The 26,253-nt window shown below is 37.4% G+C and overlaps 1 protein-coding gene across 4 annotated transcripts in view; it reads right to left on the bottom strand.

Annotated features, from left to right (window-relative positions):
- BDP1 (B double prime 1, subunit of RNA polymerase III transcription initiation factor IIIB) overlaps nucleotides 1-26,253 on the bottom strand; it is a 50,239-nt gene that overhangs the window by 20,328 nt on the left and 3,658 nt on the right. For 2 of the 4 annotated variants that reach the window (XM_030469974.1, XM_030469978.1), the window contains exons 2-26: nucleotides 25,087-25,636; nucleotides 24,380-24,483; nucleotides 23,191-23,250; nucleotides 22,671-22,814; nucleotides 21,666-21,799; nucleotides 20,990-21,084; nucleotides 20,342-20,396; nucleotides 19,804-19,947; nucleotides 17,853-18,137; nucleotides 17,341-17,521; nucleotides 16,168-16,327; nucleotides 14,452-14,528; nucleotides 13,852-13,996; nucleotides 13,608-13,684; nucleotides 12,855-13,014; nucleotides 12,360-12,442; nucleotides 11,246-11,477; nucleotides 10,596-10,765; nucleotides 9,694-9,910; nucleotides 8,986-9,173; nucleotides 7,597-7,795; nucleotides 5,922-6,037; nucleotides 5,048-5,267; nucleotides 4,401-4,582; nucleotides 1,042-1,258 (exon numbers count right to left, since the gene is read on the bottom strand). In XM_030469974.1, the coding sequence (XP_030325834.1) occupies nucleotides 1,042-1,258; nucleotides 4,401-4,582; nucleotides 5,048-5,267; nucleotides 5,922-6,037; nucleotides 7,597-7,795; nucleotides 8,986-9,173; nucleotides 9,694-9,910; nucleotides 10,596-10,765; nucleotides 11,246-11,477; nucleotides 12,360-12,442; nucleotides 12,855-13,014; nucleotides 13,608-13,684; nucleotides 13,852-13,996; nucleotides 14,452-14,528; nucleotides 16,168-16,327; nucleotides 17,341-17,521; nucleotides 17,853-18,137; nucleotides 19,804-19,947; nucleotides 20,342-20,396; nucleotides 20,990-21,084; nucleotides 21,666-21,799; nucleotides 22,671-22,814; nucleotides 23,191-23,250; nucleotides 24,380-24,483; nucleotides 25,087-25,636 (4,195 nt within the window). Of the gene's footprint in view, nucleotides 1-1,041; nucleotides 1,259-4,400; nucleotides 4,583-5,047; nucleotides 5,268-5,921; nucleotides 6,038-7,596; nucleotides 7,796-8,985; nucleotides 9,174-9,693; nucleotides 9,911-10,595; nucleotides 10,766-11,245; nucleotides 11,478-12,359; nucleotides 12,443-12,854; nucleotides 13,015-13,607; nucleotides 13,685-13,851; nucleotides 13,997-14,451; nucleotides 14,529-16,167; nucleotides 16,328-17,340; nucleotides 17,522-17,852; nucleotides 18,140-19,802; nucleotides 19,948-20,341; nucleotides 20,397-20,989; nucleotides 21,085-21,665; nucleotides 21,800-22,670; nucleotides 22,815-23,190; nucleotides 23,251-24,379; nucleotides 24,484-25,086; nucleotides 25,637-26,253 lie in introns of all 4 variants that reach the window. The other 2 variants (XM_030469975.1, XM_030469977.1) reach the window with 1 other exon arrangement.

The following is a 26,253-nucleotide window of genomic DNA, read 5'->3' as shown; positions in this document are numbered from 1 at the left end:
AATGGAGGAGACAATTACTGCCATATTAAGTGCCAAACATTTTAAACTGTTTTTGAGGACAAAAAGATTAAAAGAACTAAATTTAAGGTTCTTGAAAACATGCCCAGCTGTCATTTCTGATAGCTTAGGACGTTTTTCCCCATTTTCTTCAATTTTGGGCTCTATAGCAGAAGCGTCATTAGATGGTATTATCTATAATGCCAGAGCTGCTGTTTGTTAACAGATCAAGGCCATGCTCTGCTCATCAAGAGCAGCAACTCTTCAGAAGCTGGAAAGATGAATAATTTTCTAAAACTACTTATTAAAGAATAATCTGAAGGAAAATAAAAAATATTTTCTGCCCTGGGAACAAATTCGGAAGAAAAAACTACAACAGTTTACAGAGCAGCATTTAAATATTAATCAAAGCACACACACAGAAACATATCCCAGAACACAAAAATCGTCAGCAAGTACAGTCCTGCCAATTACAGCTACTGGGCTAAAATATTATGGTAACTGTGAGATTTTAGTCATCCATCTAGAAAATAAGGAACACCGGATAAACTTGATTTAAGTATTGCAAAGTTAAGACAGAGAAGGAACTAATCTGGGCTAGGTTAGACCTGTTGAGCAAACTTAAGCAGAGGAAGATCTGAACTTTGTTCACATACACTTCAACTTGTAAGTATACTTATATGCATTTTAGGTAGTATCTAATGTTAGACAGCTGCCTTAATTTCTGTTGTTCAATTAATAACAGTTATTAAATTAACTGGTAACAGTGTAGGCATGTATTTATGATAATGCAGACTTCTGACCATATAAACTCTAAAACTGAAGACAACAGTGTACATTAAATATTTCCACAGTTTTTCAGATTCTAAGTCCATTTATTCAGCATCATTTCCAACAGTGAATTTAAAAAAAAAAAAAAAAAAAAAATCACATTAAATTTTCACAGTCATACATACACTGGATTTCTGAACCACCTGTGGTTCTTAGAACTTAAACACAAGAATTGAGAGATAAATTGGCTCAAAACACAAGATCAGCACTTACCATTGATACACTTGGTTTTTCTAAAATCAAACACTCTTCTGCATTTCTGTTATCAGAGTTGTCGTCTTCTCTGTTTTCACTTTCTTCAGGATAACCTCTTTTTCTAGTAACTCTCATTAGGTTTGGCCTTGAGCACCAAGGGGATTCATTCACTTGATACAAAGGTTTTGTATCACTCTGTTTACCTTCTTCTCCAGAACTTAGTTTATTGTTGGACCTACAAAAATATTTTTCAAATTTTACTTCTCAGGAACTACAAAACATACACTCTACAAGCTTGGCTTGCTACCAAATATTAGTACTTCCACCTAAAAATGAACTCATGTTCTGCACATTTATTTGTTTAGGTGGTGAAGTTAAAAAGAAAAGGGAAGAAAAAAAACAATGTGAAAAGCAGATAACTTGCTTTTCTACAGTACTGGGCCTTTCTGATTATTTTGGAAAAATGTTTTTGAAGGAAAACAACATTAAGAAGTCGTACTACTGCTTTTAAACAGGATTAAATTCTTACATCTGCTCAAGCACATGCAGATCAGCAACACAGAAATCTTGGGCTTTTAAACTCTCATCTCAGGAAATGGCAAGAAGGAGGATCCAGGTAACTACAGATCAGTCCCTGGGAAAGTGATGGAACAGCTAATCCTGGAAACCACTTTCAGACACACAAAAAATTAGGTCAGAATAGTCAGCATAGATTTACAATGCGGAAGACATGCTTAACCAACCTGATAACATTTTATGATTAAATGACTGGCTCAATAGATGAAGGAAGAGCAGTAGATAGTGGCTACTTTGGCTTCAGGAAGGCTTCAACACTATCTCCGCATACATCCTCATAGGGGACTGTTGTGGCTTAAGCCCAGCCAGTAACTCAGAACCACGCAGCCACTCGCTTGCTTCCCCCTCTTTTTCCCTCCCCGCAGCTCCCAGAGGGATGGGGAGGAAAGAATGTAAATCCCATGGGTTGAGATAATAACTAAAGTATAATACAGTATAAGACTGTATAATAAAGTATAATACAGTATAATACAGTAACTAAAGTATAATACAAACCCACTACTACTACCACCAATAATAATAATAATGATAAGGGAAATAACAAGGGGGGAGAATGTAAGACTGAAAGAGGAAAACAAAAAGAAAACAATAACCAGCAGTGTTGCACAATACAATTGCTCACCACCCGCCGACGGATACCCAGCCCGATCCAAGCAGCGATCTGGGCCTTCCGGGTGACTCCCCCAGTTTATATGCTGGGCATGATGTGCTGTGGTATGGAATATTCCTTTGGCTACTTTGGATCAGGTGTCCTGTCTCTGCTTCCTCCCAGCTTCCTGTGCCCCTCCTCACTGGCAGAGCATGAAACTGAAAAGTCCTTGATCAGGCTAAGCATCACTTAGCAACAACTAAAAACACCGGTTCTTATCAGCATTGTTCTCAGACTAAAGTCAAAAACACAGCACTGCACCAGCTACTAAGAAGGAGAAAAATAACTGCTACAGCTGAACCCAGGACAGAGACATGATGAAGTATGAGCTGGATGCATCCCATACTGGGCTGGAGCAGACAAGGAGGTGCACTGAAACTGCCTGAATGGCCAGGCTTAGAGGTCTGCGATCAGTGGCCCACAGGCTAGTTGGAGGCCAGTAACTAAGAGTGTACCCTATGGGTCAGTACTGCGTCCAATCCCTATCCTGTTCAATATCTTCATTAATGATATGGATGATGGGGCAGAGTGTACCCCCAGCAAATTTGCAGATTACAAAGAACTGGGAGTAGTTGCTGATACACCAGAAGGTTGTGCTGCCATCCAGAAGGACCTGGAGAGGCTGGAGAAATGGGCTGGCTGGAATCTCATGAAGTTCAACAAGGGAAAGTGCAAAGTCCCGCACCTGGGGAGGAACAACCCCAGGCACCAGGACATGATGGGGGCCACCCAGATGAAAAGCAGCAGGGCAGAGAAAAAACCTGAGCATCTGGTGCACACCAAGTAGTGAACATGAGCCAGCAATGTGCCCTGGATGCAAAAAAGACTAATGGTATCCTGGGCTGCATTAAGAGAAGCATTGTCAGCAGACTGAGGCAGGTGATCTTTACCCCACATGCAGTACTGGTGAGGCCACATCTGCCCTACTTTGACCAGTTCTAGGCTCCCTGGTATGAGACATGGAAATACTAGAGATGACCTGTCAAAGGCCCATAAAGATGCTGAAGGGCCTGAAGCATCTCTCCCATGATGAAAGGCTGAAAGAGTGGGGACAGTTCAGCCTGGAGAAAGAGAAGGCTCACGGGGACCTCTTCAATAGCTATATAAAAACCTAAATGGAGGGTGCAAAGAGGACGGAACCGGGCTCTTTCAGTGGTGCCCAGTGACAGGACCAGAGGCAATAGGCACAAACTTGAAACACAAGAGGATCCTTCTGAACAGTGGAAAATACAGTGGAAAATACTTTTGAGCACTGGCACAGTTACACAGAGAGACTGTGGAGTTTCCATCTTTGGCAATAATCAAAAGGCATCTGGGCAAGGTATTGGGCAATCAGCTGTAGGTGACCCTGTGTGAGCAGATGATCTCTGGAGGACCCTTCTATCCTCAAGCATTCTGTGAAATTCTGCCATCACAGAAGCCAAGAGGATTGTACAGCAAGGCCCTTTTTTTGTTAGCACAAAGACTCTGGGATATGATTTCGATGTAAGTTATGGAAGAGATTTTACACAGAGGCTCAGAGACAGAAACTGGAAGCTAATTTCAGAAAACAGCAAAAGTAAATTGATTTGAGGCTGCTCTGTATCTGCTGAGGTTGAACAAAATGTAGCTTATAACATAATCCAGAACCATTACATTTAAATGTCACTATCTGCCTCATATGGCACGTACATAAAAAGTATCCCCTCCACCAAAGAACTAGGACACTGCACATTGTTGCATGAATTTTTCTTTCTGGAAAGAAAAGTGAAGACTCAGAATACATCTCAGACAGCAAACTATTTCATGTTACTCTACCTACCACTTCGCAATTAAAGTGATTGCAAAAGGCACTGCTCAGTCTTCCTTTCAACGGTCCACATTTCTAGTGCATTGTACCCTAAGAATTGTACCCTGTCTGAGAAATTCAGATAGCTAAACTCTGATTATTTGCTTCTACTCTCTCCTGCAAAGTACCTTCTAAAAAGGAAAACAGCCTTGGGAAGTCTGTTAAAAATTCTTATATTACCTAAGGATGCCACCTAGTGACCTTCACAGAGTATCTAGTACAGCTCAGAATCTACACTTCAAAAAGCCAATGCTGCATGAAAACAACTGGGCAAATAAAAAAAGCTCTTTAAAAACTGTGTATTTTGCCAACAAGAAACTTTACCTTTCTGTGGCATCCTGAATGCTTCCTTTTGTATTTTCAGATAGCTGTTGTTCTGCCTTATTGTGGTGGTTAGGTGATTTTTCAGAGGAAGAGAGTGTTTGTGACTTCCTACTTTTCAGATTTATGTCTAGGTTGTCATCCTTGCCTAAACTCCCCACAGATAATGGTACTTCCATGTCATCCTTTCAGTTGAGGAGAGGGGGAAATAAACAAATAAACAAAAAACCAAACAGAATTAGCACAATATATATCACCTGTAAAATAAAGCATTGCAAGTTGTGATCAAGACCTTAACCTGAGACAAAATTTCACTTAAAAACTTCCATGAGCAACAACCAAGGAGTTCAGAAGAAACCCAGCAACACAAATATGACATGTAGGTAACCTCATGTATCATGAACATGACTGAAATTTCAAAGTTTAAGTGAGATCTTTAGATTTGATAACAGAAGTCTACATATTAACAATGTGTCACTAACAATTTTTGAAGACTTCATATTAGAGTGCAAATATTAAACAAGCATGTATTCTTATTAGTCTAAAATTAATTTATGCACTTAAACAGCTTATTTGGATGTCCTAAAAACAGCTGCTGCAGAACCAAGCATCAGAAAGTATAGTCAGAAACATCCGAACAGGATTCTCACTTTTGAGGAAGGAAGTTCCTCAGATTCTTCTACCACAGGCAGGTTTTCTCCTTTATTTGCTTCTTCCTCAACTGGAGCAGCAAGTGTTTGTGCCACTGGAGATTCTTTTTCCCTATGTGCTCTTTTTAGGTTCGGCCTAATTCTTGGAGATACTTTCCTTACGAATTGTCCTGATCCCAGAGCACCCAGCTTGCCTTCTTGGGAAGTGGATTTTTCAGCACTAGTGAATTTAAAGCAAACAAACAAAACAAAACAAAATTGTGTCACTTGATTTTGGTTCGGAGAGGAAAAAAGCAATTCTGAATTGATTATGTTTGAATCAACAGTTATACAAAAGGGTTAGAGACTGATACACTGTTTTGTTTAAAATTGAGACAATTATCTTTTCAAATACATATTTCTTATTTTGGGCATTTATCATTAACATGCAAGGATGAATAAAAAGATTTCTTTGTCAAGGCATTCTTAATAAAGCAAACAGTCGTGTTGCTAACCACACCAACATCAAAGTATCTGCAGTCTAATAAATGCTTAAGAGCTTGTTTTAACAAGAACAGCAGTAAAATAGAAGAGCACATTGGGACCAACAAAAGACAGATCTCTGACATTTTGCACAATTTTAACCTGCTACATGTTACTGGTCCAAAAGACCTAGGAGCTCATGCAGATCATGTACCAAGATAAACAATGACAGGTAGTTCAGCTCAACTAAAAGTGTGCTCTGAAAACATGGGAAGAAGCTGCCTATAGGCACTGAAAATTAAACACTGGGGAAAAACAGGTAACAAGGAACAAAAGAACTGACATATGCAAAGGTGTCTCATGCACCAGACAAAGGTTTTTCAAGGGCGGTTTTGCTGAACTCTAGCCTCACCTGCTTTGTTCACACAGTATGTTTTCAGAAATACAGGGCAGCTGAGGCATCTCTTGCTGTTCCTGTTCCTCTTTGCTCAATACATCTGCTTGACACAATACAGCTTCATTTTTAACCTTTGATTTGCAATTGAAAAAAAAAAAAAACCATGAAGAAAAAACAAGCAAGCAAGTTACTAAACCGAACTTGTATAAGAACATACAAACTAGGGATCTCTGTACTGTTTTACCAATCTGAACCAAGAAAAGAATCACCTTTTATTTATTGAAAGTAATCTGCCTAAGCATGTAATTCAATTTACAGACAAGCATGAACAGAAGTCTTAGTCCTGGGCTACCTAGAATTAGGCTCTTAAATGCTATATGCACCTAAGCATTATGGGTTCTATTTAGCACAGTTCTATTTAGCATTCAATCAACTCTATGGAAACAAAACCCTTTGGCAAATGGAAAAACCCTTTAAAACTGGACACTGCAGAGCACAGCACAGACACATGCAAGCCACTATAACCTCATATTCGTAAGGCCTTTTATTTGTGTATTTGCCACACTAGTTCCACAAATAAGCCACTCAAACACATCCCTCAGCACTCCAGGTCCATGACAGCTTTATTAGTACAGAGGAGTACCAGACCTGCTATGGCTCTACAGATTTGCACAGCACAGAGCAGATGTACATGCATGGTCCACAGGTCTAGAATAGCTAAAGCTGAAATGCAAACAACTATCTCAGCTAGGGGTTAGCTGACACTGTGGCACCGAGAGGGAGATTACAGATGCAGTGTACTTGTGCTCCTCTCTGGGAACATGGCACACAAGTACTCCAAGCTAGGTCTACATAGGTGCAAGAACAAAACAGATATAACCACTCAAAAAAAAAAAAGAAGAGTCACTCTTAGAAAGCTTAGTTATGTTTGAGATCTAAGGCAAGTCTATGCAGTCATGCCTACACCTCTGGCATGATTCATGAGCAACCCAAAAGGGTTACAGAGATTTCATCATACTGGCATGGCTTTCAAGGATTTCAGTACCTTTTACAGTGCCTAGTAAAGTGTCTGTGGGGATACATGTAGGTGAATGACTCAGTTTACCTGTGTAAAGTAGAGGAGTGTCAGGGACTGTTGTGGTGAAGCCAAAGCTTACCAAATTAATAAGACGTAAAAAAAAATCTAACCAAAAAAACCAACAACCACCAGGAAAATAGTTATCCTATACCTTCTCTTGATATTCTATACTAGATTCCTCAATACAGATTTGATTCATCCAACCAACCAGGAAAGATAAACAAAGAAGGTAATATTTTTGTATTGCAATATAAAACACATCTTTATTCTAGTGTTTACCTTAAATGTTGCATAATCCTTTTCTCTATAATGCAATCACATCAAAATCAGATCTTCATATTCCAGAAGACATTAATAGCATAAGTTGTAGACTTCACTGATTTCATCATATTGGATGGCTTTCAAGGATTAATACCTTTTACAGTGCCTAGTAAAGTGTCTGTTGAGGTACCTGCAATACCTCAACATACCAGGGCTTGGGGATTTTTTTTTCATCTAGTATAGCGTCTCTGCTTCATGGAATGCAATTTAGATGTTCTAATTTAACTTCATAAAATAGAACACGCAACTTGGAACCATTCTTTTGAACACAAAGCACTTATTAAGACTTACGATGAGAGTACTGGCAGACTCATCTTCTTGCAATACTGACTGCTCTGCTTCAGGATTCTTCTCCATCTTCTTTTCTGATATTTGTAACTCTTTCCTTACAACAGCTCTTACCAAGTTTGGCTTGTACCTCTGGAATCTGCGCCGCACTAATTGGGCAGGTTGAAGAGGTGTTTGTTTACGTTCTCCAGTGCTATTTTTGCTATCAGTGCAAAGTCAGACAGAAAAAAAATAAATCCGCAACTTAATACAAAAGCACATCATTAACAAACACAGGTCCATTATACTTAAATATAAAAAACAACTGAGTTTTTAAAAGAAACCATGTAAAAGTAAAGTTTAGCTGAGTTTAAGTTACAAACACAAAACTTGGTTTCACCATATATTTCTGTCTGGGGTTCAGCTGCGGCAGTTATTTTTCTCCTCAGTAGCTGGCACAGAGCTGTGTTTTTGACTTTAGTCTGAGAACAGTGCTGATAACGCACCAATGTTTTAGTTGTTACTCAGTAGTGCTTACTCCGAACAAGGACTTTTCAGTCCCATGCTCTGCCAGTGAGGAGGGGCACAAGAAGCCGGGAGGGAGCAGAGACAGAACACTTGACCCAAACTAGCCAAAGGGGTATTCCATACCACAGCATGTCATGCCCAGTATAGAAACTGGGGGGAGTCACCCGGAAAGGTAGATCACTGCTTGGATCAGGCTGAGTCTCGGTTGGCAGGTGGTGAGAAACTGTATTGTGCTGCACTGCTGTTTATTGGGTTTTTTTCCTTTCCCCTTTTAGTTTTATAGTCTCCCCCTTTGTTATTTCCTTTATCATTATTATTATTGGTGGTAGCAGTAGTGGTTTTGTATTATACCTTAGTTACTGGACTGTTCTTATCTCAACCCATGGAGTTTATGTTCTTTCAATTCTCCTACCCATCCCTCTAGGAGCCAGGGGGAAAGAAGTGGGGGAGTGAGCATGCAGCTGCATGGTGCTGAGTTACTGGCTGGGCTTAGATCACAACAATTTCAAAGCACTGGTCTCCTATCTACTTCCACAACAGAATTAATGAACTTACTGGAGGCATTAACTTCCTGCCTATTACTATAAAGCCAAAGCAATTTTCACATGGTTTCTCTGATAGCAAACTAGTGTTCCTCTGCTTACATGAAATGAATCTAGTGTTTCAGATTATGAAAGAGCTGTAAAATGAATGCTCATTAATTTAGTGTTTAGCGTAGAAGTAACTGGAATTTTAGTATCACTAGTGTCAAATCTATGAGAACTAAGATTTCATTCAGTGTTTTTATTAGATTTTCTTTGCCAGTTGGCAATCCATTGACACGATTTCCTTTTAAAAAATACTTTCATTGTATAAGTCAAGAAACAAAAGTAGCTAAGCCCTTACTCTGCGTTAGTGGCTGAGGTGTCATCTTGGCTAATTTTGGGTAGACAAGACTTGAGTTCGCCATCCTCTGATCTTGAAAATTTCTTTGGTGACTTACAGCTTGGGCTCTCAGAAACCTCCTGAGAGCCAACAGACTTCTCCTTTCCTAAGAGTTCCGATGGTTGCAGGACTTGATGGTTTCCTGCATTCTGAAAGAAGTAAACACAAGAACCAGGGAAAAGTCATGCTACTAAACCAAAAGGAGACATTATGATGTCCTAAGTCCAGTACAATTAGTACAAAGTCCAGTACTAATCACTCTCTGAAGTGTTCCCTGGAAAAAACCCTCTAACTTCTCACTAATAATTTCCTAGTCTTTCCAGGATAAACACAAAATTTGTTCATTTAAAACAAAATAGCTTGAAATCTAGATTTCTTCTTTGCCATGTTCTATTAATACTTTTCTTTTTTCCTTGTCAACTCTACAAGGCCACCTCAAGTCAGAAAGACATTTGGACACATAACAAGAGATACAGAATGAATATAATCTTTTTCTCCTCGCACACAACCAAGTAGAAAGTATAGTTTTCATGTGGAAAAATTTAGCTTTTGAAAAAATTGATTAAAAAAATATTAACTTTGTATTTCTTAAATCATCAGTATTTAATTTCACAAACCCAAAAGTTCAAATATAACTAAAATAGGGAAAAAAGATAAAAAGTGCCTTACATCTGTATCAGGAAGGATGCTACATTCACTGTCACACTGTGTCAAACTTCCTTCCTCGTTAGTATCTTCCTGTGATACACCTGTATTATTTACATCCAGCACTTTCTTTCTACTAGTTGTCATTCTTAAATTTGGCTTTGGTCTCTGGAATCGACTCTTTAGTAGCCAAGCTGTTGATACAACAGCTTTCTCCTCTTCCTTCCGAGGACCAGACTCCCTAGAAAAACAAACAAAAAGAACAACTGAAGGCATAGGACAACAGTGGTTCTCCAAGTCATGAATGACATGCTTGTATCTATTTCTCTTCAATACAGTAGCCAAGTATAAAAAACCTTATCTTCCTTAAAGGAATAATAAAGTTAATTATATTGTGAAAAAAGACCCAATAAAAGCACTTTGAACACTGTCAAAAACCTGTGTATCTTACAAATAGGTGAGCAAAGGCAAGTTAAAAAAAGATGCCATTTCAGAACAACTTGGTGCATGCTTTGAGAGTATAAACATTTTAAAAATGCCTTTGTCTAATCATGTTTAAAACTACGCAGTAGATTTACAGCACAGCTGTGGGTTTTGTTTTGAGGTTTTTTTAAAGGACAATTTAATAAAAAACCAAACCCTTTACATAAACACATTGGGATGCACTGCTAGGACCAACATGGAGAAGATAACTACGGAACTGAACATTAGGCTCACAGTCTAAAGATCAAATTAATATCCAAGGGCATACATATTTAGTGCTTTTGAACTCTTGGGGTTTTGTTTGGTTTAGTATTGTCTTGATTAAACATCTCATTATACATATAGAACTTGTTTTTAATGCTGAAGTTGAATGTAGAAGTCAAGAATACCTAGGGATATCGGTGGTTTTGAACCATTTCTCTCCATTTAAAAAATAACCTTACCTTGTATTGAAATCTGGAACCTGTTTCAAGATATCTGACAATCCCTTATCATTTTCACAGCTTTCTGCTTCAGAGGACTTTTCCTGTATTGAGTTCATCTCAGAATCTGTAGAAACATCCCCTTCTAAAGTCACATTGCCTGGCTGAGTGTCTTCATGAACTGTCACATCCTAGAAGGAAAAAGTTTCACTCTAAGATGAAAGAGTTGCTCAACCTCTCTTTTAGAAGAGCAAGTGGAAATGGAAAAAGTTTATTTTAGTATCTCTTACAAAAACACTCAAAAAGATGCCTCTTGCTTCCTGTGCATCCAACTAGATATTTTAAAAGTAAAAATTTCTTATTTTTTTATTAACTTTCTATCTGAAGTGGTCTCTTTTCCAAGAGACCTCTTTTCTCTGCACTTCTCTTTTCCGATCTGGTATCACAAATAACACAACCAAGTGAGATATAATCCATCTATCCATGTAAAATAAAACCCAAGTGCAAGCATGATGGAATTTTATGACAATTCAGTTTATTCTGAAAGGATAAACAAATCATGATAAGGCTATGCTTACAAATTGTGTCGTATGTACCCAGATCTTTGATACTATAGGCTTCTACTTAGGACTTATCAAAACAGTGCCTAAGCAACTGGTCAGGAAACTTACATTTTCAAGGCATGGATCACTGATTTCATCCTTATGGTGTATCACACCTTTTTCTAATTCTCCACCTTCAGTTTTCTCCTCTTCAGGAGCTTTTTCAGCTGTCAGGTCTTTTTGTCTTACAACACTTCTTCCTAGATTTGGTTTCGGTCTCTGCAATCTGCCTCTCTTTAGAGGTGTTGGTTTCAGCACACTCTGTTTGCCATCTTGTTGTAAACCAGCTGTTCCATTAGACCTGCAGAAATATGTAAGATCCACAATTACATACCACATATGCAACTGAGAGGAGACTTGGTGATTTTTTTTTTTTTTAATTTTAAACAACATACACTTATCTAAAACAGAGCTATGCATTACTAACTTCATGAAACAGTAAGGTTAGAAGTATATCTGCTAGAGACTGAAAAAGTACCTGACAAGTTTAAATTTATGTTTGCCCTGTTCTTTTTCTTTTCCCACTGGAGACAGGATACCACACTAGACAGCCCTTTTTCTGACCCATAATGGCTCTTCTTGTATTCCTATCTGGTCTAGAGGCAGATGGACCTAATTTAATGAAGGGTTAAAAAATCACAAACATTCAGAAAATACATATATAGCTTCAAAATCTTACTAATGTAAAAATATTAGCTACAAACTAGCCATTTTTTTAATCCCTCTCAAAACAATCTGTCCTGTAAAACATTTCTCCTGTTACACTACAGCTGCCATTTCTCCACTGAAAAGAAATATAGGAAACACTTCTTAACATGTGCATTAAAATGCTCATATGTTGAAATTTTTCCTACTGTTTAAATACCTAGCCACTGAAATTGATGCTTTTCACTATTAAAGCCAGTAGAGAAGACTTGCTTTAGCTTTCAAGGGACTTTTTTCTCCATTTATCATGACTAACACCTCATTTAAAAGCAATGCTTTTTTATTTTTTTAAACCAAAAATATTTAATCTATTTGTTTCATGCATTAAAAAGATTCCTATTCTTCCCTCAATTTTTGTTTTATTCCTGAAGTTCCTTCAGAAACTTCTGTAATTACAATAGTATGTAATACTACCAGAAGTGAAAGAGATAGCAAATTGTTGGAGAGTAGCATATCTTGTCATTTTTCACACACTTACTGAGGCACTGTCTCCAGGACTTTACCACCTTTTTCTGCAGCTTCTTCACTGGTAGCATCAGACCTATTACTTTGGTCAGTGTTCTAAATAGAAATATAACATTAAGACATTAACTTTCTTACATTTATAAAGTATAGCATTACCTAACAGACCAGGCAACTGTCTGTAACAGGATACAAAGTGGATTGCTTGTGACGGACACAGACAATTACAGGGGTACTTTTTACACAGTCAGAAAGGTGCAGTAAAATCTATATCAAACAACTAAAGCTGTATTTGCTGCAGGACCTGAAAGATTATTGGTATCTACTGTTTGAGTGACAAGCTCCAGCTTAGCTGAGGCCTCTAAACAGTACCACACACTCACTGCAGGTTAAGTAAGTGGCTGATTCCTGGTCGCACTCAGGGGAAAAAAATTAAAAAGATACATTGCTGTTTTATCCAGCAGCTTTTTAGCTAACACATTACCTCCAGCTAATTTACTCTATTAAATACCTTTTCAGTTTCCTCCTTAGGCTGTGGATGAGACACTGTATCATTTCCTGCATCTTTTTCAGGCTCTTCTTTCTTTCCAGATGCTCTTGTAATATTAGGCTTAAATCTCTGTCGACATCCTCTAACTATTGCCTTTGCAATTACATTTTTTTCAGGTTCTCTGCGCAAAGGATCCACAACAGTGACATTTACTCCATAATATTCAAGTCTATGTAATATTCAATGACTTCCACAGCTTTCTTTAGTGTAAATGGGCTGTCTTTGGAAGGATTTGCACAAACTTATGCAAGTTTCCTCACAAAAAAGCCAAACCTTCTTTAGACTTACAGAGTGTGGAAACACAATTTACCTACCTATTAAAAAAATATGAAGTTATCACACAGGGGAGGAATATAACTAGACTGCATATCACAGGTGTTTCTGCAAGTGTCAGAAGCAGAGCTATTACCTGGCAACTGAGGCTGGGAGGAAGCCAAACGCATAGTTATCACTTCTCCCTCTACCCCCTCCCAAATTTCAAGCACAGTTGGTACTCCGTAAAGTAATGCTTTCCTCAGCTTCCCAAAAAAATAAGCATATGCCTTCTACCACGGTACCACTTGACACCATCCAACAAAATTCCGAAGTCAAATTTAAGATTTGTATTAAAACTTCACAATTATTGTTGTCTTTTTGTAAAAGCGCTATGTAGAATAAATCAACAATTGTGGTTAGTTCATTCTAGAAGACTGGAAAAGCGATCTCAATACTTACTCAGATTTAGTATCCAAAGCTGTGTTCTCTACTTCTGTGGCTTCATTCCTCTTTCTTCTACTGTCTTCCTCAGAGCACTGGAATTGAGGCAAGGAATATTACACTTGGACAAGTGTGCAGATACCTCAGAAGCAGTTCTCAGAATACTACTTATTAGATTGTAGCTGGTCCACAATACCAGCACTGATGAAAACTGATACAGCATCAAGAGCATAGCATATTAAGCAATGCTCCTCCTTCTCACCTTTTCATCAGCGTCCACAAGGTTCGAAGATGAAGTCTCGGCCTCCATTTTCTTTTGTGTTGATGCTTCTCTCTTTACAGATGATCTCACTAAATTGGGTTTAGGTCTTTGCAAACGCCTTCTGCCTACTGGCATTTCAGTTTTCCTTAGGATATAAAAAGAGGTGGTACATATTATTACCAAAGAGAAACTCAAAGTTTTATATGATCCAAGATGTACTTCAAGAACACCACAGACTGCATAGGTAATGCAGCAATAACCTTAAAAAAATTACATTACATCTTTCTGATATTAGAAGATATGCTACTTAATGCAAAGAGTGTCAAATAAACTTTGCTGGCTTTCAGTGAAATCTACTTTAAAACGTCTGAATGAAGCTTTACTGTTGCTGTTGTAGAGGGGCTAGCTTTTTTCTAAGCTTACTTAAGTCCTCCTCCTTGTTCCCACATAAAATTTTAAATCTCGGTCAAAGCATTGCTACTCAAAAGTTATCATGATCTACCATCCAGTCCAGCATACTATGGTCAATTAGAATTGTACCCAAATTAAGTAAATACAGGTTAAGCTCAAGTAAATTCAAGGAAAAATAATTTTACTTACATGATTTCAGACTGAGAATCGCTTTCTGATGTACTCTGCTTTTCATCTGGTCTATGTAAGTCATGCATGTCTTTGTTCTGAATAAGGAAAAAAAAAAATGGAAAGGAACTGATAAATGTAGACTCTTTCCTGTAATGTAAAAAAAAGCAGAAAAAAGAACATGATTCACAGAATGGTTGAGGTTGGAAGGGTCCTCCAGAGATCATCTGCTCACACAGGGCCACATACAGCTGGTTGCCCAATACCCTGCCCAGACGCCTTTTGATTATTGCCAAAGATGGAGGCTCCACAGTCTCTCTGTGTAACTGTGCCGGTGCTCAATTACAGTGGAAAAGTATTTTCTAATGTTCAGAAGGATCCTCTTGTGTTTCAAGTTTGTGCCCATTGCCTCTGGTCCTGTCACTGGGCACCACTGAAAGAGCCCGGTTCCGTCCTCTTTGCACCCTCCATTTAGGTTTTTATATAGCTATTGAAGAGGTCCCCGTGAGCCTTCTCTTTCTCCAGGCTGAACTGTCCCCACTCTTTCAACCTTTCACCACAGGAGAGATGCCATCAGTCTTTTTTGCATCCAGGGCACATTGCTGGCTCATGTTCATTACTTGGTGTGCACCAGATGCTCAGGTTTCTTCTCTACTCTGCTGCTTTTCATCTGGGTGGCCCCCATCATGTCCTGGTGCCTGGGGTTGTTCCTCCCCAGGTGCGGGACTTTGCACTTTCCCTTGTTGAACTTCATGAGATTCCAGCCAGCCCATTTCTCCAGCCTCTCCAGGTCCTTCTGGATGGCAGCACAACCTTCTGGTGTAACAGCAACTACTCCCAGCTCTTTGTAATCTGCAAATTTGCTGGGGATACGCTCTGCCCCATCATCCAGATCATGACAGAGGAATATTTGGCATTATAAACAACAATAGCTTTGAAAAGATAACCAGGAACATCATAAAGATGAACAGAAATGTAACAATGGAAGTATAGTTCATATCAAACTACCAGCCATCATCTTAAAACAATCCAAAGAATACACTTTTTAAAATAAGTAAATAATTAAAGGAATGAACTCTCATCTCTAGTACACAATTCACCACAAAGGTACAGATTAATGCAGTAAAGCAGCTAGACAAACTCACAAGCAGGAAGTGTATCAAGGGCTTGAAAAGAAGCCAGATGCAATCTCAGAAGGTTCCTAAGCTGCTGGACCCAATTAGACTGTACTCAAAGGAAGATCATTCAGTCTTGGTCCACTTTCTTAGATCTTTCCTGAAACACCTCAAGGCAGCCAGTACCAGTGGACAACAGTTTACACAGGTTTCCATCCTGAGGCAGCATGAACAACTGAATTGCTCATCCTTCTCAAACCAGTTTCCAACACTGTGCTAGTAAGTGTAGGCATCTTGCTCTGAAGTTCTACTGTTGATATCATAGTGCTTCACTTGTGAATAATTAAACTATTCAGCTGTTTAAATTGTCTATGAGATAAGCCAAGCATGCACAGATACTCTCTGAATAAATGTAGTGCAACAGACAACCCAATAAAGCCAACCAAATTAGTAGTATTTAAATTTTGGTGATGTTCTCAGACTCGTTGCCTTTTTTCCGCCTAGTGCCTAAAACCATCACAAAACCAGCCAAAAAAACCAAAAGGGCTTTGATTTACAAAGACACTTTAATGGTTAAGAGGAATTGCTTAAGAAGTAAGAACTACATAAAAAAAAATTATACCTTTGTTTCTCTAGTTTCTTCAGCTTGTCTTTCTTTGCTTGTGATCTTTGAAACTGGTAAGTCTGAAATCTGACTTTCCTGTGATATATCATCTCTAGTATCCAGGGTACTCAGTTTAGCAGGTTCCATTTCTAGTATAACATCATTGCTATCCTCAAAGCTGAAGTCAATAAAAGCACACAAAACCATATTAGTGTATTTTAATTAAAAAAGCATTATTCTTTACAGAAAGGTCAAGTTCCACAAAAATTATGCAAATTTGACATTAATAACGTGTTTCAGAGTATCTGAGAAGCTTTTGTGATATTTGCAGGATATGAGCTTTAAAGCAACTTTTGTAATACTATTACAAGAAGATGTTAAAATCCCATCTGATTATTAGAACAGACTTCGATATAAACTGTATGCAGAAACCTTTTTTTCCCCTGATTTTCTGTAACAATCTATATTGAGTTCAAAGACAAATCTGTTCTTTCATATGATTCCAATGAGGTATTAAAGCACATAAAATTTTCTGGGAATCTGTATGAATTAAAAAATAGTACAATATAGCTAAATACAACAATTAACACATTAAATTCTGAAGCAGCAGTAACAGTTTCATAATGACTTTTTAGATTTACCACTTCCTTATATAACAAGTTTAGTAAACATTCAACAAGTGAATAAACGTAACTCTTTCTAGTAAAGGAATGTCCAAAACTGAAAACAAAAGCTTGCCCCCCACCCAGGTTCTGCACAAATAAAGTCCAAGCAACATACCTTTCCCACAAGAAACACCTTATTAAAAACAGATATAAATTCCAAGTGTATAGCAACACTATTTAGCAACATTACCAAGCAGTGCTTTAAAAGAAATATTAGGAGTTAGGATAAGGCAATAGCCTCCATGAACACTCAAAAAAGTGAAGCAGTTTTGGATGGGATTTTAGTATTAACGTACATTAATTTTACAAAGGCAGCCCATCAGGGCAGAAAATACATTGAGAGTGTAAATTAAAAACAGTTTACGAAACCCCAAGGATGGTCCTCAAAAACTAAAAAACCCTGCCCATTCTGTGCCAGTTAATATGACAACAAGCATGAATAAAACCAATATTATAACTTTGAACTCTTCTTATTTTGCCTAAGCTTTTAAGATTTTAAAACATTACCTAAGATTTTAAACATTACCTGCATAAATTGACATCACTTTCTCTCTCGATTGTGTCATCCACTGGTAAAAAGGACTCTGATCTCTCTTCCTCTGTAACAGCAGCCTCATCTTGTTTTCCTTCCATAACACTGTCCAATTTGTCTCTACAGGTAGTATGATCATCTTTGTTTGCATCACATACCACACTTTTTTCTGTTACTGAATAAAAATTAAATCAATTTGGACATTCTGGGCAAATCTTAGAATTCCAGTTCTCAAATCCTAGCTACAGTGAAGCAAGACTTAGTTTAAGAGAAAAAAATCCCAGCAGAAAATGCCTAAGTATTAAGATTTAAGAGAACTGTTCTCAGCTAAAATAAAGTATGTTTAGACTTAGTATGAAAGCTGATTTTGAAAGGCATTGTTCCACAACATCCCAACATACATAAGTGATATAAATCAAAACTCGAGTTCTCATTTTTTAAGTTTGCAATGTCTTTATATAAAATTTATATTTGAATATTTGAAAGTGAGCATTTTTGCCTCTTACTTTTCTTAGAGGACCTTCCTTCTTCAGCAATTTTTGGAGGGACAGCCATTTCTTCTGGAAGATTCTCCCCTTCCTGTTCAAGATCATCTTTTTTCTTCTTCTTTCTCTTCTTTTTTGCTAACACTGGCTCTAATGAAACCTGTTCTTCTGCCTGTTCAGAAATGCCCAAAGCGTCCTCATTTTCTTTCTCAGCCGCCACAGCATCTGCTTCTGTTTCTGCACCAGAAATTCCGGCTTCCTGAGAATCATCTTGATCATTAGCAGCTTCTGTGCTGGCAGCTTTTGCTATTGAAACAAAATAGTTCCCGGTTAACAGACTGGTGAAGTATTAGGCAACATAAATGGCAAAGATATCTCCACTAGCAACATCCTGTTAATTCATACATCACTGCAAATATACTGCCAGGAAAATGAGCAGGACATAAGAAGTCACTCACTGACTCACCAGAAAAGATTCAGCATAGATTAACTTCAACACTAAACACATTCTGCAGATGGGACAACACTTCACCAGGGTAGTCAATATATGATATAAAGCCAATTTAGTAGATGTTCTTGTTCCTATACTTTTTGGCAGGTTGCATAGCCACCAGGAAAAGTAGGTATTGCTATTCCTGAAAAGAATTCTATCTCTTCAGAAAGAAGTAATGATAGTTGCAGAAAGTATGCCACGAAAAAGCAATTTTAATCATTTAAATTTTTAATCAATAAATGTATAGTAGTTAGTAATTTCTTCTTTACGTAAGAAAGCTAAATTTTATCTAGTTAATAATTCACAAATTTTCTTCTGGGTTTAACAAGTTTCTAAAATTCTCCTCCCTCTCCTTTTCAGGATATTTTATCTTGATCTTGTACTTATGCAGAACTTTAACCACCAAGAACCTTTCCCTATTCTTACACAAGGAACATCAACCACCAAGAACCTTTCCCTATTCTTACACAAACTTGTTCCCCTGTAATTACAAAATCCAAAATGCAAGAGAAGTAGAAAGGCATACTCACATTCCTTTACACATAAAGTACCTTTAATCTACCACTGAAGTCTACAAACAGAATTTCTATATGTGGCTCTAAGTCCTAATAGGTGGAACATTGTACTTAATCAAATCTGAGATCAAGAAAAGCAGCAACTATGTCAACTTTAACATCAAAAAAGCAATGTAGCTTCCTAGCTAGCATCCCCTTTAAAAAGGTTGTTCACTTGTTTGTTCCACAATACTACTTAGGAAGAAAATGGGTCCTTGTGGAACAAACAAATGAACAACCCCACAGAATTAGCATGGAATTTATGAAATGGTGTCACTATAACTGTCTCTAATTTAAGCACATCTCTGAAAGGTCCCTTCAAAGGTACTGAGGTAATAAAAACACTATATGGTGATCAACAGTAATTAAACATAATCTTTACCCTTTATTTTGAACAGACCAGAAAACTAAAACAATTCTTATAAGACTTCTTGAAAAGAATCACACCATTCGGACTTAGGGAGTCAAACTATAATTAAAGGAGAAACAGAGCCCTCAAAAGAAGAGTTTTAAAGGTAAGAAAAATTTAAATTAAAAGTCACAAAAGAGCTTGCCAAAAATACAGTTTTAGCCCAAGGATTCTAAAAGTGAATTTGTTAGCAACTCATGGAGATACTTATCAACTGTTAAATTAGAATATCCTGTTTAGAATATCAGTGCTTCAGACTGTGGAAGAGCACTAATTTCAGGGTGGTTTCAAATTCCTGTCCAGAGAAAACTCATCTCAGGAAAGGGGCTGCTACCAGTTATTATCATCCCACACATCAGTAAACTACATCTGAAAAAGTTATGCTATGAAGCCAGGATCCTCTTGCCCTGTCTGCAACAAGGAATGAAAAGATTCCCTACATGATTTTTCCCCTGCTAGCAACACATTACTGACCACTGCTCTGTAAATGCTACCTTAAGCATTCTTTTGACGTACCTTTTGGCTTCTTCCGAGGCCTTGGTGGCTTCTTTTCCCTTGGCTTCTGGCTTTTAACGGTCTTATGCTTCCTCTTTTCCTCATCTGCTAAGACCTTCTCAAGCAGCTGGGCAAAGAATTCAAAGTCAAAAGGCCGCTTTTCTTCTATAAGATTAAAGCAAATAGAAAATATTTCAAAGTTGATAATTTTTGCAAGTTTTTGCTTTGTAAAATAATCAGTGGTACATGTTATGATCCTAGAAAGCAAAGGTTATATAAATTTAAGCAGAAAACTCTTTCTTAAAATTATTTCTGTATCACTTGAGCAGGGACTAGAGTTGACATATATATAGATTATGGTAGCTTGGTTTTGAAAACAAATAGTAATAACGTTACAGTACTTAGCAGTTTAGAAAATTGAAGAACTGATGATACAATAGACGAATCGTACTATAATGTCAAATAATGTATTAACATGCTGCTCTAGGACTTATCTATGAAAAAAGATAACCACAATTTAATGACTCATTGTAGGGTGGGGTACATTTACTTTACTTACTGAAAGCTTTGTCTATCCTCCATCCATTAGCTTTTTCCTCACGTTTGAACTTGTTCTAAAAGTAAAGTATAATTGTCCTTTTTAGTAACATTATATTGTACAAAATAGCAGATCAAGATAAGCCTTCAATACAACAAATTTTCTACCAACCGAAGTTGTTAGAATTCACAAGCACACTCACAGAACACAAGTTTGAAATTAATTTTAGATATAAAATCTGTCACCAATAGGTAACACCAGTCATAATTTTTTTCTATTATTTTCAACATTTTTGTCCTTACTTCACATCTAAGCAGGGTTTGAAATATCAACGAGTTTCCCAGCTGGATACCATGAAAGAGGCCACACAGGCAACCCTCACCAAGCATCCAATTATGCTTATCAGCATTCTTCAATTAAAAGAAAATAGAGACAAACTGTGTCTAGGTATGCTAGATTTACTGAATATGTTGACTGGAATTCAACCCAGAATATTAATGTTTCAGATACTTAATATCTCTTGGGAACAGGTATTAAAGAAAGCATTGCTATAGATCCAATTAACATCGAAATTATCAACACAAGTAGAGGAAGCACAGGAATAGCAAATGAGAAAAAGAAAAGTGAAAACGAACATTTACTTGCTTTACTGACTGATTCAATTTTTACCTTAATTTCTGCTCTGGCTCTATGAGGAAACAGCCGTCCAATCAAGGAGAAGTCTGTTCCTACCATACTGATTGCTAAAAAGAACATGTCTGTTTCTGGAGTGGGGGTGGAGAAAAAGAAAGAAAAAGGATTCACATACTTAGGTATTTAGTTTACTATTCCTCTTGTTACCTAAAATAAAACCACCAAACTTAATGCAACAAGTTCAATAACGTTAAGGATATCTACTGTTGCTACAAGTTCAGCTCAGCTGGAATATGTGTATTTCACCTAAGTACCTCTAATAATATAAGTACATCTAACAACATTGCTGAGTGACCTTTTAACAAAAAGAACTGTCAAATCTGTTATAAAACTGCAGAACATGAAAAGAGAATCCAGAATCCAAAATTACACTTTCGATAAGGCAGACTAGCATTTTCACAGTGTCTAAACATCCATGACAGAAGGAAATCAGAGAGAGTCTTCAGGTCACAAGGCATTGGATTTTTTAAAAATGCCAGTTTTCACAGTAAGCATCAGAGTTCTGCTTATTCTAAGAGTTTGGAGGGTTGAGACTACATCACACAAACAGATCCATTTACTCCACTAGAAATAAAAATTGTTGAGTACAAAGCATAGACAGAAAACTAAGATTTTTTTGCAGACTCAAAACTTGAAACCAAAATATGCTCACCTTTATTTGACCATGGTTTTGTGTAAAAACTTCTCCTGAAGCTGGAATATGTAGTTGTAGAGCCACGTTCAAAGATAGGGTCATTTTCTTCTACAACACAGGGACCTTTCGTTCGTAGAACTTCTACAGTTAAACTGGAAAAGCAAACACACAAAAAGACTTATCTGAAAATAATGCTAATAAGACATAGTAGATGTCTACAGGCCAGCCACAAGTCAGAGTTTGTACTGTGTAATCAGGTTTAATAATTACATTAACATGCATTTTAATGAGACAATGCAGCAAAAAATCATTATCCTAACCCAGCCTGTACACATACATATGATTTTTGTAAGATACAGTATAGAGAGGCACAATTAAATAACTTAAATAAAAGAAAAATACTGTATTTTTAACATTCAAGAAAATTATTTTGCTAAACCACAAGAGCCTCTCCATATCCTTTTTGAATACTTTCAAATTCTTTTACCAGGACTGCTCTAACCTTGGCCTAAATCTCATGCTAATAATACATTTGGGGAACTCAATAATTTGATAATCATTACTTTTAAAAAGCCATATTCTAAGCAAGGTTACTGAAAACAGGTTAATAAATATATATTTATATAAATATATAAAGCAGCAACATGCAAGATGCAAAGCTGGAGCAAGTCATACTGACAGCCAAATAACAGTAAGCAGACATACATACTGTGAGAAACAAAGAAAGTTAACTAAAAAGAAGACATTTGGAAGTTTGACGATTATTCAGTATTTGTTCACTGTAACAAAATATGACATCTTCCTCTCTATCTCCTTCTCCAAAAGTATTTCTTATAGAGAAAGTCTGCCACAACTGCTGTTCATATTTTGCCAAGTGTTTGTACTGTTTCATAAGTTAGGACAGCTCAACCCTCGACAGAAATACACTCACATTTGTCTCCGTCCAAAGTAACTGTTCTGTATTCATAAAATAAGCAGAAATGTACTGTATATTGTGCATGAGTCAGGCACAGAATTTGTTACCTTTCTTCATCCAGAATAATTGAACCATCTTCTGCTACTTTCACACGAGGAACTAGAAGTGGACCATCCTGACTCTCCTCCCCATTCTCTGCTTCATCCTCCTCCTCCTCATCTTCCTGATCAGGAGCACTTTTCTCTTCCTGTCTAAAATTTTAATAGATGAAGCAAAAATACTAGTTTTGTTAGTGTTCTGAATTGCTTCTCTGTATGCCAGACATTTAACAATTTAATGAACTACCCAGCAGTTCAAACCATCATCAGTACGTAAAGGCTAGAATCTGCTTTTCACTCTATTGTAAAATAGACAAATCCAAAAACATAATGTTGAAAGCAAAATGCTCTTTAACCACCCTCCCCTCCCAAATTACAATTTGTTATAAATATGGGCTGTGATATTGAAACAGTAAAAAAAAAAACCCCACAAAGAAAACCCCTACACTTAGTATCACCACAGAAACATGGGGGTTTTTTAACAGCATCAGAAAACTTTTTGACTATAAGCATTTCCATCACCACTTACTCTTTCATTTGATTCAGTGCAGAACTTTGTTCTGTTCTCTTTTCTTCTGCCAGTGAAGACCTAGAATTTTATAAAAAGGTAGAGATGAATGTTTGCACAGATAGATTTCTGCTTCGTTCCACAAAACATGCTTTATTGGGTAACCGACAAAGAAACACAAAGGTTTTTTTCAACTCACTGTACAACATCTAGACTTAAGTCTAACTGAAAACCACCACTGCTCAATGAACTTTGTGGGGGTTTTTTGTATAATCAAGGACAAAAAAAGATATTTCAAGCAGCAATCCACTCTAAAGGTACAGAGAATGTGAGAGCATCTAGTTCATTACCTGGTTAATGATTTTTCAGTGTAAAAAAAACCAAAACAAAACAAGAGAAGTGATAAATATCACACAGAAGGACACAAACATTAACAAGCAGGTGGTAACAGACAATACCAGAAAACTCATCTGCTACTGAGAGGAAGAACAGGGCTTAGATAGCTGTACTTCTGTTTATGTGACTTTTTTTGTAGATACAGCAGAAAGGCCCGGCTCTGCCTGTGGCAGTCTGTGCAAACCAGCTATGTTAGCATTCCCTGTGTATATGCAGTTCTGGGATTCTCACTCAGCCTTGCTACTAGCAAAACCTGTAAAGGGAACAGTAGCAGCTTATCCATGAAGCTGGAATGGAGAGACCTCAGGGGTCTTACTGTGCATTTTGCACTTCAGCACCTGGGATGGCGAAATGCTTAGCTTCCTGTAGTCCACTAGGTTGGGCAGGCAGTCATAACATCCCTAGAAGCCATAACTAAAAGTTTAACAGCAGCTAATAAAACAAAACAAAAACGAAACAAAACAAAAAACCAACCAAACGAAAAGAAAATCAAACAAACAAAAAAACCCCAACAAAACACAAAACAAAACAAACAAAAAAACCACAAAAATTATTTCTATTATTCTGCATTTGTACAGAGACAAATCAACACTGGGGACAGGTTCATGTTTTCATTTCAATAAGTACGCTAACCTGTATGCTATTTCTGTATGAAGACTGAGTAGATGTGCAAATCCCTAAAAGCTTTGTTACCATTGCAACAATACTGCTTCTAATACTCCAGATTTAAGAATTTTCATTTTCACATTTATTAAATCGGTAGAAAAAAGAAAAATCATTTAACCTAAGGAAAGAGAAAACCAGCCATACTTACTTCATAGGATTGTTTTCTGGTAGATAGTATATCAAGTCTCTCATGGTCATTTTAGAACGATCTGGTGGAGAACGTCCCTCAATTACTGGAGGCCTGTGTTTCAACTGTTTCCACACAAAAAGAGAAAAACACCCTTACATTCACACGGAAAGTACTTTATATTTCACAAATTAATTCTTTTATTTGTTTACAGAGCACCCCATTCAGGGAGGTTTGCTGTTCCCCACCTTCCCTCCAACAACTGAAATAAGTTTATCTTAAAAGCATCCCTTTGTGAGAGAGGACCCCACAGAACTTAAGTAACTTACCCTCTCAAGAGAAATTCAATACTTGGCACAAGTGAAAAGTTATTAAAAATTACAGAATTTGGTCAACAATCAAGTTGGAAAGATATGAGGAACCCCAAATACCAAGCTTTTTAAGCATACTTTCCAGTTGTATTACTAACTGTGAAACTTAAAACCACAGGTCTCGTGCCAAAAACGCTTATGGGGCTAATCAAAAGATATACAATTCCTGTATTATGAGGGAACACAGTGCTACTATTGCTTATAAACAGACTAAATCCATACAGTTATGAGAACACAGACTATTAGCAGTAAGCAACTGATGATCATCAGGAAACAGCTCTGCAAAGAGATAACGTATGTTAGGTGCATCACACATTTGCCCTTCACAGATCAGCACTACTGAACACAGAGGCCTACCATCCGCTCTTTCTTCAGCTCTTCTTTAAGCATTTCTCTTAACTTCCGAGCTTTGAGGATCCTTTCACGGTCAGAACATACTCGTTTCTCTTTTACAGGAGCAGGATTCATAGGTAGCTTTTCCTCTTGTGTTCCTGATCTTTCCTGTGTTGGTCTCTCCTTGAGTGGGGAGGGTACAATCTTCTGCAAGGTATCATCATTTTTTTGAACAGTAACATCCACAGTTTGCTCTTTATTTGCTGATTTTTCTAGCGGGGAAAACTGTGGCACTTGTGGTACAGGTATTTTCCTTTCGGGCAGGATAAGAGACTTTAAAGAGCTTTCAACATTACTCTCCTCCGATGGAGAGGAATCCTTCTGAAGTGAAGCACTGCCTTCAGGAGCCTGTGATGCTTGCCTCAGAGGTTTTGATGCTAAACGCTGAGCAGATGAAGGCCCAGCTCTGGGTTTCAGATTGGGCACAGTGGAAATACGTTTTCTTCTCTGCATAGGCATCTCTGCAGGTTTACTAGCTTCTCCAGCACCATTCGAGCTATCAGCCTTGTCATCACTGGAAAATTTAAAAGAGTATTCTGAAATACTTTACAGCGACAGATTCGTAACTCTTACTTTCAGTATACGTTTATGCACCAGTCAGTATGAATGTAGTGCTAGAGAGGAAAATAGAGTTATACAGAAGCCGCCACACTAGAACCAACCTGTAGCTGGTACTTCCTCATAAACTAATCAGCTACAAGAACTGCTATGTTATTTTCTAATATTAATTATTAATGTTACTGTTACAAGCTAGTTGCCTAGTAATGCTAAACTCGCATGTTCTTTTTCCCCCACCCTGTTTTTTGAAAGGCTCTCTACTCTCAGCTGTGAATGCCAAACATCATAGTACATACTAAGAATATTCCAATAAAGCTATACACAATAAGTAATCTGATGACTTTTATAACTATCTATTTGAACATTCTATCTTATTTGTAAATACATGATACATAAACTATGAATTCCAAAAAAAGCCTTCAGCAGTCACACTGGCTGCTGCTACGCTACTGCTTATGCTTAATACACCAAAAGTAGCCTTTTAAAGGCAAAAACATTCAGCTTTCCTGGAAAGCTTTCTTAAGTATTCTTCCATCCCTTATGCAGAAATCATTTTCAAAGTGCAAGCAAAAT

The sequence above is a fragment of the Strigops habroptila genome, chromosome Z (assembly GCF_004027225.2).
Source record: "Strigops habroptila isolate Jane chromosome Z, bStrHab1.2.pri, whole genome shotgun sequence".
Classification (NCBI taxonomy): Eukaryota; Metazoa; Chordata; class Aves; order Psittaciformes; family Psittacidae; genus Strigops; species Strigops habroptila.
Note: the sequence above shows the minus strand (reverse complement) of the source record. Positions and strands in the feature narration are given on the sequence as shown.